Below are 13,704 nucleotides of genomic sequence, written 5' to 3' on the forward strand. Positions count from 1 at the left end.
GGGTGATTTACTGTTTACTCCGATTAAAATTTCTGATTAGGCAAATTTATTTGCAGAAGCAGGAACTCGGCTTCTCTTACATCTTTACCGTCTGAAGTACTCAACATGGTAAGGCTGAGATCAGAGCGGCCACATGCACCCACAACGTACCCAGTATTAGCTTCGCCAACAACCCACGGCAGCATGTCACCAGTGATTGGAACAGAATCCGAGAAGGTGCAGTGTGAACGTAGCAGCCAGTTTTCCTTCACATAAAACTTTGGGACTGTCGCTCCGTGACTGATGTATAAAACTATTCATCGCCATCTGTTGGAGTACCTTCCAACTCAAACTGGGAATTGTATATAAAGCTGTAGTGCTTCCTAAAATCATAAGCGTATTACGAGCTGTATACATGGCACTACTGTTTGCCACATGGTGCTGATTGTGTTACCATTTCTGACTGATCACATAGTTCTTGATTTGAATTAATCGATCATTGCTCTCCTGGCACAAAGCTGGCGTTCATGTTTTATTCACTTCACCTCCAAAGTTTTTTCTCTTGTACTTATAATGGTGTTTAACAATTTCCTTAGGCTGTCTATGCGGTCAATTGCTTTTAATTGAGAACAGTATGGCTAGCCAGAAATAATCAAGCAAGTAGCATAACGTGACGGATACTGGTGTCACCTATACAGCTCGTAATGCAGATAGATCCTTTAGAGCTTCCCATGTGGCTGCGATTTATCTCCGAATATCTCTCCCGCCAATGGAGAAGAAACGTCAGTTAATAGTTTCATATACTGATGCCCCACTTCACATTACGAGACTAAACAACGTCTGGTGCCACTGCAGGTGAACGACGGGATGAGGGAAGCATGTAAGCGGTGCCGAGGCGGGCCACAACTGGGGAAACCCATTGATATCGCGTGGTCTGAATCAAGGGAAACACGTTTAGGACGCTATCGGGGTTAGCTCCGCGCCCACAGACCACCGGCTCGTAATTTACGGGAATTGCGCTACCAGTGAGCAGACATCCGATGCTATACCCTTCCTGAAACCTACCGAGGACCTCTAGAATCCATGTCACGCAGGATCGCTGTTGTATCGTGTTCCGATTCGTCATTCATCAGGTGGTCTAATTTTGTATTTATTTGCACTGAGCAAAGGACTTTCAATTAAAATGTCTCCCATGTACGAATATATACAGTAGATAATAGATGTACGAGTGCAGGTTGTAGACACGTGATTGACACGTGGGTTGTGCCGTGAGCTGTGCTCGGATAGTCCAACGATAAGGCAACGGCGTGGGATAAGCGGCAAATACGGTTTCGAGTCTCGGTCCGGCACAGTTTCATTGTCCTTATTCCATTATATAGCTGAAGGGTTTTTCGTATTCGCAACTGTGAATACATTTCGTGCATGCAACTAATTGTTACAGGAGGCACGAATATAGACCTGAAGCTAAAAATCTCCCTCCACTCACAATTTTTGAGGGCTGTTCCACTCTAGCGATATAAGTTTTATTACTCTGGACGCTATGCATCATTGGTCACAAAGTCACACTTAATAGATATAATGGCAATGAAGAGGACAGACAAAGTCAGTAAGGTAATCTGGTACGACTCATTACAGCATATTCATTGTATTTTACACAATTTTATAGCCATCGGATACATGTACTAACTTTAAAGGTCAGAAAAACATTAAGTCTGTAAACATAACTGACATCAGAATTAGCTTTGGAATGTGTGAGATACTTTCAGCTTCACTTAAGATGTACTTTCCGATAGAAAAAGAACAATATAAACCAACACACTAGCAGGTAACATGGTGAATGTCACTCTGAGTCATTGCATCAGTGTACATAAAACTGATTCTTCTACAGGTATAAAGGCGAAAAAAGAGGTACAAATCGCAGAACGAAAGACAGTTGCACCATTCAAAATGCAATCAGTAAAAATGTTATACTGCCGAAGATAAAGAAATGTTTCGCCACATGAAGATGGGTAAAAGCGCACATCGTGTCAATACAAAAAGCGAATGGCTACTGCATGTCTTCAGAACTATCTTTACCAAATGATCGAGAGTACTGACAATAATGAATTGCACTATTTTTACCGCCATGATAACAGGATTTTTCACTTTGTGAGAACAAGTGAGAACGCTAATTCACACAGAGCAGTTAGATTAATGTGACCGCCTGTCGAGAGCCTGAATAGCCACCTTTTTCAGTGTGGACGTGCAGAAAGACACTGAGGTTCTAGAAGGTGCCGACAAGGATGCGTTGCCATATCGATCCTGGCACCGTGGCCACCTACGCTAGGTTTCTTAGTTGAGGATCCACGCTGCAGACAGTGCAATTGAGGTGCTCCCATAGATTTTCGATTCGGTTTAAATTCGGGAAGATTGCTGGCCAAGGTAGTGCAGTGAACTCGTGCTGGTCCTCTTCGAGCCATCCGCGTACTCTGCGAATCGTGTGACACGATGTAGTGTCCTGCGGGTAGACGGCATCGTGCCAAGGAAAAGGAAACTGCATGTAGGGGTGGACACGGTGCCCAAGGATAGATGCATACTTGTGTTGATCCATTGTGCCCTCCAGAATGACGAGATCAGTCAAGAAATGCCACGAAATGATTCCCCAGACCATAACACTTCTACCTTCGGCCTGGAGCCTTCCAATGATTGATGCAGGGCCGCACACGCCAACAGCCATGCGTCCGAAGCAGTATAAAACGTGATTCAGCGGACGTCCAGTTGCGACGCTGGCATGCAAATTCCAGCCTTTGTCGCCTATGGATAGCAGTCAGCGTGGCTGCGTGAACCAGATACGTGCTGCTGAGGCCCATGTGCACCAATGTTCGCTGAACCGTCGTCATTGAGATACTGTTGGTAGTCGCTTATTCATTTGGGCGGCCAGTTGCTCAACAGTTGCACGTCTTTCACCCCTGTCATCTATTGATCCACGCTGCATAGCAGCTGCCTCGGCAGTAGTTCTGTACAACTCCATTTGCCATGTAAGATATACTTTAACCACGGTGGCACCCAAACAGTTTACAGCCTTAACCGTTTCGGAAATGCTTCCACCCGTGGCCCGAAGGCCGATGACCATGCCCTCTTGCACGTCAGGTGAATCGCTCCATTTCCATAACGGCGACATTGCACGCTTTTCCGCGCCACCCTTTCTCGCTTTATATAGTCTCCACCGCTAGTGCAGCCACCTACCATATGTGACTGGTTTTTGCGCGTCGACGTCGAATGGAGGTGGTCGTCAGATTAATGTGACTGCATTGTGTATTAATTTATCGCAACAATCATTAAGGTAAATCATAGCTGGGATAACTCACGAGTATCCCAGTTGCCACTCCAGATTATCCATGAGACTCCAGCACGTGTAGCCGACCACGGGAACGTTGTCTAGGTTCACAGCTTGCAAAAGGGCAGGAAGGAAAGCCTGGAAGAGACAACAATTTAGGTAGGCTATTAGCGGCTCTTCAAAATAAGTGATACAATAATTGGAAGCAGATCTCGTTAGCAATCGTGTACTCACCGCAAAATACTCTACTCTGTCCGTGTCGTTCAGACCGACGCTACCGTCGTTGCCTAGGCCATTTTCCGAGACGAAAATGGGGTATCCAGGGTATTCGGCAACCAACCAGTTCAGTATCTTTCTGAACCCTGCGGCTGACTGATCGAGTGGAATCTGAAGCAAGAGAAATACGTGTCTGAGTCATGCATACGAGATATATTGACAAATAAGTAGACTTTGTATATACATCCAGTGTCATTCATAGTATGCTTTTGTCAGCAATAATTACGAATATTTCTGCATCTCGTTGGGCGTATCTGTCAGAAAAGAACTGCGTAAGGAGAGCATACTGAACCACTCACCTATTGCGTGAGACAGTGTAAGGAACGTCACATGCACTAAATAACAATGACGTGCGTTGGGAACTCAGATGAGTTGGAGAAGACGCAGTGTTAATACCGATATTCGGCGACGTTATTTCTTTATTTTCCTTAATCACTGAGGAAATCATAGCGTCAAGTGAAAAACTAGGTAACGCAACAGGCATTTGTAGTATGGCTGTGAACCTGCCCGTGTACTTCAGGAGTACTTTTCGAATTACCGCGAGGAGTTGATTGAGGCGAGCCATAGCGTCCAGAGGGAGAGAACTAGTGGCAGAAGTTGAGCTGTGAGGGCAGGTCGTGCATGGGCGCACGTCATGTAGTGTGATAGCTTTTTCGCTGGCTGTCGTGTTGCGAGTCGCCCGTTCAAACCCTACCGCCTGCTAGTATTTATTATTTAGTCCACATTTGGACATCTTTGCGAGCGGAAGTACGCTGCGGCCGTGCTAGAGCTTAGCGTTACTCCGAAGTAGGTGAGCAATCGGCAGCCTAGAATCAGTACAAGGTAAGGCGACCGCTCCAGGAGAGCGACGTGCGTCAGGACAGGACTGGGGACTGGGTGTGGGGGAAGTCCCGAAGCTGGGGAATTTGGGCGGCTGTTACCCGCATGTCCTTCGTGTAGGAGATCGTCCAGGAAATGGCGGTGTCAGAAAATCGTAAAGGAGGCTATGTTACAGCTCTCTGAGATTCCACAATAACTAACAGATATTAGCGCAAATCTGAATACATCTGCGATTTCCGAGAAATGAGGAACATCCAAAGACCCAATAATACCCCAATATCTTTAAAACATCGAAGTTAATCTCTAACAGAGAATAAACTTTTTCACAACGAACCTCTGAATTAACAACTTTCAATCGCTTCATGCGATTTTAACAAACGGTTTCTTAGGTGGCAGCATTGCACTCGTGGTAGCTGTCATCCCTGAAAGCTACCTCGGCCTGTGTGGCCGAGCGGTTCTAGGCGCTTCAGTCTGGAACCGCGCGACCGCTACGGTCGCAGGTCCGAATCCTGCCTCGGGCATGGATCTGTGTGAAGTCCTTAGGTTAGTTAGGTTTAAGTAGTTCTAAGTTCTAGGGACTGATGACCTCAGATGTTAAGTCCCATAGTGCTCAGAGCCATTTTTTGTCTCATGCAGCTGCTTCTTCTAGCCTTGTTAAACAGATCGTTTTGTGTTACAGTGTAGTCCATTTGCACCTGGAGCAAAGACAATAAAGAGCGAAAGAATGAAAGTTGTAGAGGACACGACAGACTCAAAAAGAAACCACGGTGAAGAGGTCACGAATAACCGACTAAAATTCTCTAGCTCATCCATGGAAAACGAATTTCAGAGAATTTTTAGTGTTGCCAGCACTATGGTTGACTTGGAATTGAAATCAATGTGTTGGGGCTGAGAGAGCTGAGATACATTGAAAGAAAAAACTGAATAAAAATGCTGCAGCTTACACACTTTTCATCTAATGGGGCATACATAAATATCAAAACAAATTCAGAAAACAATATAATTAAGCTATCAATATCGCAGTATATTTTGCCAGCGGATATTTCTCCGCCGTGGTATATTTAAGCCATGGCGCACTCTTCAGTAGCCAGTCGATTACGTCACGACCTAATTCACGATCCAGATCACGAGAAACTCATGGTATTGCTACGTTGATAATAGTCAAGGTCGATAATTTCTGTTATCGTCTTGTTACGTGTAACATTACTTTTCGATGGTGTGACTGCAATAAATATTAAATATCAAACTAATTATGGAATCATCAGTCATTGGGTGCAATACAGACTACCGTCCAAACCTACGGACATGAAAGTGATTCTCAGATTTGCAATAATCTATGAGACATTTCTATAACCAGTACCGGTACCGCCGCGGTGGAGCATATAAGACCGCGCTTGGTATCTTGTCGTCAATTTTGTGACTTACTCTGAGGATGGCCGGACGATACGCGGAGGAAATATCAGTGGAGGAAATTTTATTTGCGCGGCTGTATGACCGAAATTTAATGAACTATTCATTACGCCGCGATAAGTTGAAAATGCACATTTCTCTAACCAGTTTGGCTTGCTTGCAACCTCTTTGCTTGATCACTGTGACAAACTTAAACCTAAGGCGTATCTGTTTTGTTCTCGGTCAATACTTTACCCTCACAGGTGTGGAACATACGGTCTCTCTCGTTTGAAAATGTTTTGCCGTTACTGTTGGCCACTTCTTTTCTGGACTTTGAACACTAGAGTCGAAAAGGCACCTTGTGCTGTGTTTATAATATTGAGAAGAGAGCTGCTTTTGTCTGGCAGAAATTTCGCTGTTGAGCAGACGTTGCTGTGCATGAGGAAGCGTATGAGACCAAATCAATTTATTTACTATGATGAAGGATAGTTCTGTGAAGAGAGGTAATTTTGGATGGTTGGTTGTACCACTCTGCAAGTAGGTATATGATTGCGTTATTTCGGCTCAGTGCAATAGATGCTCAAAGGTTGCTTTCACTAACTGCCTGGAAGAAGGTTACTGTTTCACTGACTGCTTTATTTACTTCTGTGCTATTCGAAACATAAAAATAACTTTTCCTGAGCTGTAATATTTATTTTACCAGGTATCAGTCATGTATTTCAGACGACTTTACTTTGGTTTGTAAAGCTGAATGTAGGTTGGAAAATTCCTACGGCACTGTAAAGCTTTTCTCTTGACTTTAAAGCCAATATAGATTACTTGATGTACTCACGTCTTCCAAATTCATTTGGCAGAACCACATCATTCTTGGTATTTGAGGTGTTTGCATGCACCGCGCTCATGTGCTGCCATCTCGTTGTCTTACGAAATTTAAGTGACAGCCACTCTGATGAACGGTCACTCAACTACGGAGTTGGGTCTCAGAATTATAAATAATAATAAACAGAATCTCTCTGTGGTGTGCGTACCGTAAGACCTTCGGCACACACACCATCAGATTATTTGACTTGTCGCTCTAACGAAGTAGGCAAGTGTCAGCAATATGTCTCGTGGTCTTATCGTGGCGTGTTTATCTTCTGCCGTTAGGTCAGACGATAGAAACGCCACTTGCATGCTTAGAGTAGCAGATTGACGGTGACTAACTTTAAACAGAACTTGATTAATTTTCACACACAAGCATAAAAATAACTTAACTTGGTTCTGGATGCTATTGACAACGGACATCTGTATTTCCTTTGGTCTTGGTATGTTAATCTTATTCTCACATATCTCTGATAGTTGACAAAGCGTCTATACATTTCTCTTCATGGCGATGTACACGAATATGGTAATCTTATTAGGCGCAGTCTGAAACTTGACTATAGAGTAATGCAGACTAATGCAGATTGACTAATCGGAGGTCTGTACACTCGTTATAATACCTCGCGCGTTCAGGTATCACTGCGCGAGTGTGATCCGCGAGGAGAAAAGGTTCTACGTTAGCAGCAATCTCATTGGCTGCGTTACATATTAATATGCGGATTGGCGGAAGCAGAATTTGGTCCGTCTCAAAGACAGCGCCATCTCGTAGTGCGGAAACGGATGAGCGCTGCGTCTGCGCTGTTGTGCTTAGTGGGGCGCGCTGTAATGGGAAAGTTGTGTATGCGCTGACTACGCGGAACTATGTACACAACACTCTCTGCATGCTAGTTAGGTATCAGGTGATGATAAAATTTATGTCGACGTACACTTGGCTGGTGGCTGCTCTTATGAGACACTGTGTTGTTTCGCTTAAATTATCTAATACAATGTTATGTACGTAGCGAATTAGGATTATAACTGATCAGTTGGATTACTCGCTATCTTCTGAATTTTGATTTTATGTGTACACAATAGGGCAGATAGCACTATTGCTCATCTGCACGCTATATGTACTTAGGCTGCACACGTTCGAAGTAGACTATTACATTCAGGAAACTATTCATTAATGTGCTAATCACATGTATTAGCTCGTGGGTTCTCATTTCCTTTCGTTGGGCTGAATTTATGAAAGTGTGTGCTGTAAGATTATTTTCTGCTTATTTTCGAATCAGATTGCATTACTAAATTTGTTGTCTTGGGCATTATAAATTTACATTCTGCATATCTTCAAACTATCAGAGTTTCTTTGTTACTAACAACTAATGTAGTCTTTGTTCTTCATCCCCTCCCCCCCCCCCTTATCTACCCCCACCCCTCTCCCTCTCTCTCTCTCTCTCTCTCTCTCTCTCTCTCTCTCTCTCTCTCTCTCTCTCTCACACACACACACACACACACACACCTTTCAATTGGAAACGCCAGTAAACTGCAGATGACACTCCAAGTCGTCCACTGAACTAATATAGAGATCACCCTACTCGACAACGGAAATTAATCATCGATGCCTTAAAAACGAGAGAAGTCACGTCTGGTGTGCGTTGTATCCAGGAGATAGGATTTCATTTCGGGCCCACTCGTAGTCGAAGAAGTCTAGTTCACTCCCCTTACAAAGTCGAGGACATTATAGCTTTTGAATCGACACATAAATGTTTGACTAACATTTAAAACGTCTGAAGTCAGTCCATTACCCCTTCCTTGAAAATGGAGACTAGTAATGAAAATTTTTGTGACATCACCTCATCATCCTTTACGATGACGCCGGAATCGTGTCTGCGAGACGGTGCAATGGGGAAGTCTCCTGCCGCTACGTACTTTGAACCGTATGTGTTGAAACCGAAGAAATCAGCAGAACCTGAAACAAAATTAGTTGTTGGAAGCTCTCAAAATATTGACCTCGAGCTGAGTGATCATAAACAAAATAATAATAAGAATCAAATGAATTGTTACTAAAAGTACCGCATTGAGTACAAGAAGAATACGTAACTCCCTCTCGGATGTCTCACCCCACAATCGACAGAATCATTCCAGTCAAAGGAAACTGCATTGTAAGGCTCTTCAAGAACACGCAGAATTACAAAGTGAACGATTGTATAATACAGGTGCATGACCAGCATCGTTGGAATAAAAGTCAAGTGGAGCAGGTGATTGTGGTACCATAGAAAGGGGCCATGTTTGGTTGATTTGAGGGAGGGGACCAAACACCGGGGTCATTGGTCCCATCGGATTAGGGAAGGATGAGGTAGGAAGTCTGTCGTGCCCTTTCAGAGGAACTATCCCGTGGCAGTTGCCTGAAGCGATTTTGGGAAATCACAGAAAATCTAAATCAGAATGGCCGGACGCAGGTTTGAGCCATCGTCCTCCCGAATGCGAGTCTAGTGTGGTAACCACCGCGCCACTTCGGTTAGTCGAGGCCATGGTATTACTGGTTGTGTTGAAAGCTGCCTGTTCATTCGGCACTCCCATTTCTTACCATTAGATATTTCTTCTAGCCCATCGCTACATTTATCTTTGGATTAGGGCCTACGATACTCATGTCTGCTGTAATCAGTTTCGATTAATCGATAAAAGTACTGCAGCAACCTCTCTGCTTGTCACTGAAACAGTTTTACTTTTTTGCGGAGTCAGTTTTGTGGTGTCACCGCGACGCCACACTTGCTAGGTGGTAGCCTTCAAATCGGCCGCGGTCCGTTAGTATACGTCGGACCCGCGTGTCGCCACTATCAGTGATTGCACACCGAGCGCCGCCACATGGCAGGTCTGGTCTACAGAGACTCCCTAGCACTCGACCCAGTAGGACAGCCGACATTGCTAGCGATGGTTCACTGTCCACATACGCTCTCATTTGCAGAGACGACAGTTTAGCATAGCCTTTGTAGGGAAGCAGCCTACTCACGCCATATAAAATTCACATCAATCTTTCCATTGTGTGCCAGCCAGTCCGCTGTAACTAGCTCTGACGTCATAAATGTTGCGCAATACTTTAAAAATTAAGTAAATAACCTGAAACGTTTCTAGCATGTCAGGAGTAATATTAAATTAATGTGTGTTGAATATCAGTTCAATAACTTTAACCATTTTCGAAATTTGGATGTTTTTCTGTAAAAATCATTGGCGCAACAGAAAAGAGTTAGAAACTTAAAAATTTATATTTAGATTCCTTTTGCATAATAATTTAGTAGAAACAGTATTCTGGATCTCACAAATTAAAATTTTAGTTGAAAATCATTATTTTCTGGTGTTTGTCTTAAAAATTAAGGAAGCCAGATAGATTAAGTAGGTGAATAAATAAAGCTAGAATGTTTAAATTTAAGTAGAAGGGAGATCCGCTATAATCATAAAGATGTGAGAAGTTTCAACTGAATAACTATAAAACTATAGCGATAGCATATCTCCAAAGGGCAAGTTCAGAGCTCGTCTACTGCGTGTAGTGTAATTAAATTAATTCTCTCGCCCAAAATATTTGACTTAGCCACGTCAGACTTTTATTATGATTACTTACTTGTGTGCTGATTGCACATTTAAATTAAAGCTTCATCGGCCATCAGCAAAGGAAGCAATGATTTATTCGATAACTTAAAGTGGTGTATTACTAGCCTAGCGGCTAGTCGGGAGAGCGGATTTGATCAGGCTTTCTCTTAGCCGTCCGCACCCCGGCTTTATATATAAGAACGATGCACGAGAGAGGAAGGCCCCAGTTCTCTCCAGATGTTGATTACTGGAACACCTGTGCCGGGAGTCGCGTCGCGTCGGTATAATTGCTATAAACAGCCTCGGATACCGTAATAAGTTACTCGGGATGCGCGTAACCATGAAATCGTTTTCGAGTGAAGTGTTAATTCTGGGATGACTTTAATGATCTATCTTCAGTTGGCGTATGTCGTATTTTCACGTGCCGCCGCGGGACAGACGTTCTACCATTATTTAGCATAGCGTTTGATGAACATTATCATCAAATTATGGCGAGCATTCACTTAAACATTTAATTTGAACAGTTACAGTTGCATCAGTGCATTAGACTCTGAACTGCTCTGGTAGTTGGATTGTGTGGATTCTTTTTGGTCTGTGACTTTCAGAATATAGTGAACTTTTTAGAGACAATGGTTTTTGATTATGAATCCCAGACAATCTCCTAATTCCTCAGAGCTATAAGCTGTAGCTGTAAATGTATTTCTCAGATGAAGTGGGCATTAGGAATTCTAATTACAGGCTTCACGTTTTGCTAATCACTTTCTGGTTGCCAACATTGTAGATAGAGTGCCAGTGTTGAGAACGGCAAACAACAGCATAAATACAAAATATTTATTCTACTAATTTCCACCCACCGCCCCACATATGGTGCATCAGCCAGGAAATGCATCTTTTCTTTATTACATTGAACATTTAATATAACATTAATTACACCCGTCGCCCCACATGTTGCTAATCGGCCAGGAAACAAACTGAGTAAAAGTGAAAGTGATTTTTAAATATTAGGATTCGTAAGTGAAATGCGACACACAACTGAGCAATGGAACAGTGATAGACAGTGTTACGTGTGCATGTGGACGACGCAATTGGATTAACAACGCAGCTGGATTGACGGAGCTGGCACTGAGTCTAGCAGCACTGCCGGCGTCGCGAGAAGTCAGTTTCGCCTCACTGCAGTCATCCTCTGGAGCAACCGGAGCCGCGCCTGCAGTTGCGGGTCACGCAAACACACAGTGGCCATTGAAGTGTCGTCTGCAGTTTAACGCGCCGCGTCGCATCAGTAATCCTCGTACGCCGCGCCGGCAACGCCATACGTCGTGCAAAAGGAACTAAGTTAAGTGAAAAGCTGTTAAAAATTTTACTAACCTGCACTAAAAGACTGTCGGCGATGGAACCGCCAGAGGAAACTGAGGTTAAACTTAAATCAGAACCTATGTCTGTTGAGGGAACTGTAAATCTAGACAATGGTTCAAGTGTAAATATGCTTGACAATAGTAATGTTAAAGTGAAATATGAAGTATTGTCTCCTGACAGTAGTGTGAAAGGGGGTGATGATTCAATAATAGAGACCCCTGTAGTAAAGCAGAAATCAGAAATTGTTAATTTGTTGGATGATAGTTTAACTAATGAGTTAAAAACGAAACAGTCGTCAGAGGTGGTAGAGTTTAAACAGGAGAAGTTAGATATGACTGATCAATCAGAAGTTTCATTTATTTTTGATGATTCTGGTGTTGGAGCTAGTTTTTCGTCACCTGAGGGTGATAAAAAGCCAGCTAGTGAGCAACCCAAAGATACTGGGGCTATTGATTTAAATGTTATATTACAAGCAGTAGCTACCAGTAATGCTGAATTAAAGTCTGAAATAACTGAGGTCAAAAGCAGTAATGCAAAAATGTCAGCCAGTAATGCTAAAATGACAGCTGAATTAAAGTATGAGATTGTGGCCAGCCAAACTAATTTGAATAAACGATTGGAGGTAATGGACAATACCTTCAAGGCTGGTTGCAATAAGTTGAAAGAGGATCTGGACAGTTTGAATTATAAAACTGATTACAATCATGAGAATATTAAGAAAAAGGTTGCTCAACAATTTTCTGAAATGTATAAAGCAGTAAAATCCGAAGTTGCTGAGGTTCGCAAAGACTTCCAAATGGAAGATGCGAAGCTGGAACACAAGTTAACAGAAAAGATCGAAGCGGAATCTGAACTGTGCTCAGATAAGTTTAAAGATGTTAATATAAAAGTAAATAATTGTCAAGCAGAAGTAGACGCAATCAAAACTGATACTACTCATATTGTGCAAAGAGTAGATGATATTGAAATGAGAGTAGAAAATATCAGTACTAACATTGCTAACATTGAGAGTAAAGTAGCTTCAGTAACTTCTGGTAATGGTAGTATGCAACAAGTTGTAGCTGCAAACGCCGCTTTCATCGGGTGTCGGCAGTTCTTGCGGTTCGATCCAGATAAAAATATCCACCCGCTAGATTTCTGGAACGATTTTGAAGATGTGATTCCACCAACTTGGTCTGAACGAGAGAAAATCCCATTTATTAGAAGCCATTTAGCAGATGACGCCATACGTTTGTCAGCTGATGTTATGTTGAAGTGTAAAACATTAGCGGAATTTAAAACAGCTTTCATTAATGAGTATTGGTCTAGCAATAAGCAAAATGAAGTGTTGAGAGAATTTTTGAGTGGAAAACGCTTCAATGCAGGCAAGGCATCTATTAAAGAGTTTGCTAGGTCATGGATCTCACGTTTGTCACATTTGGCCGAAAAGCTAAAACCTGAAAAGATAATACTAGGTCTTGAAGCCAAACTGCCATGGTATTGGCAAACTAGAATTATATCTGCCCCTAGAGACAGTCTGGATCGTTTCATTGAATATTTGCAATATGTAGAGCATGTGGCTGCCATTGAGGAGCAAGCATGTAATAACAGAAATGCTGATAACACTAGTAGTAATTTTAAGAACGAGCAGAATGGCAATGTAAACATCAGAACAGTAGGTGTTCGCCATCCTAAGAGAGGTAGGAATTGGAGAAATAATTATCAGAACCAACAATGGCATCCAAATGATAGTAATTTTGTTCCGAACAAAATTATGCAGGTAAACAACAGTGCAGAAAGCAATGCTGTGCCAGTTAGCTATAATGGAAATAAAGGAAACGGTTGTAGGCCGAGGCAGGAAAACTAGTTCCCGTCTATGAGGACACTGGCGCTCACCAGGCGGTTAGTTTTCCTAAGCCAGTAATTGGTAAGACAGATCAGAATACTCAGACTGAACATGTGGATGAGGGGTCGGTAGCATCTAAGGATACAGCAGAAATATTAGATCACTCACAGTATTTGATAGATACCGTGTTAGAGAAGCTTTCTAAGTGGGAAGAGAAAGAGAAGGCGCAACAGTGCAATGGTAGGGAAGAGCTACAAAATACTGAATTGTCAGGTGAAGAAGCAGAAGAAATTCATGCTTATATTTACGATGAGGATGATGT

At 42.7% G+C, this 13,704-nt stretch overlaps 1 protein-coding gene across 1 annotated transcript in view; it reads right to left on the reverse strand.

Annotated features, from left to right (window-relative positions):
* Positions 1-3,322: 3,322 nt before the first annotated feature.
* The window catches only part of LOC124805391 (myrosinase 1-like), a 79,901-nt gene continuing 69,519 nt past the window's right edge, over positions 3,323-13,704 (reverse strand). The window contains exons 7-8 of the mRNA XM_047265953.1: positions 3,530-3,682; positions 3,323-3,433 (exon numbers count right to left, since the gene is read on the reverse strand). Of these exons, the coding sequence (XP_047121909.1) occupies positions 3,323-3,433; positions 3,530-3,682 (264 nt within the window). The remainder of the gene's footprint in view (positions 3,434-3,529; positions 3,683-13,704) is intronic.

Source organism: Schistocerca piceifrons, chromosome 7, assembly GCF_021461385.2.
Source record: "Schistocerca piceifrons isolate TAMUIC-IGC-003096 chromosome 7, iqSchPice1.1, whole genome shotgun sequence".
Classification (NCBI taxonomy): Eukaryota; Metazoa; Arthropoda; class Insecta; order Orthoptera; family Acrididae; genus Schistocerca; species Schistocerca piceifrons.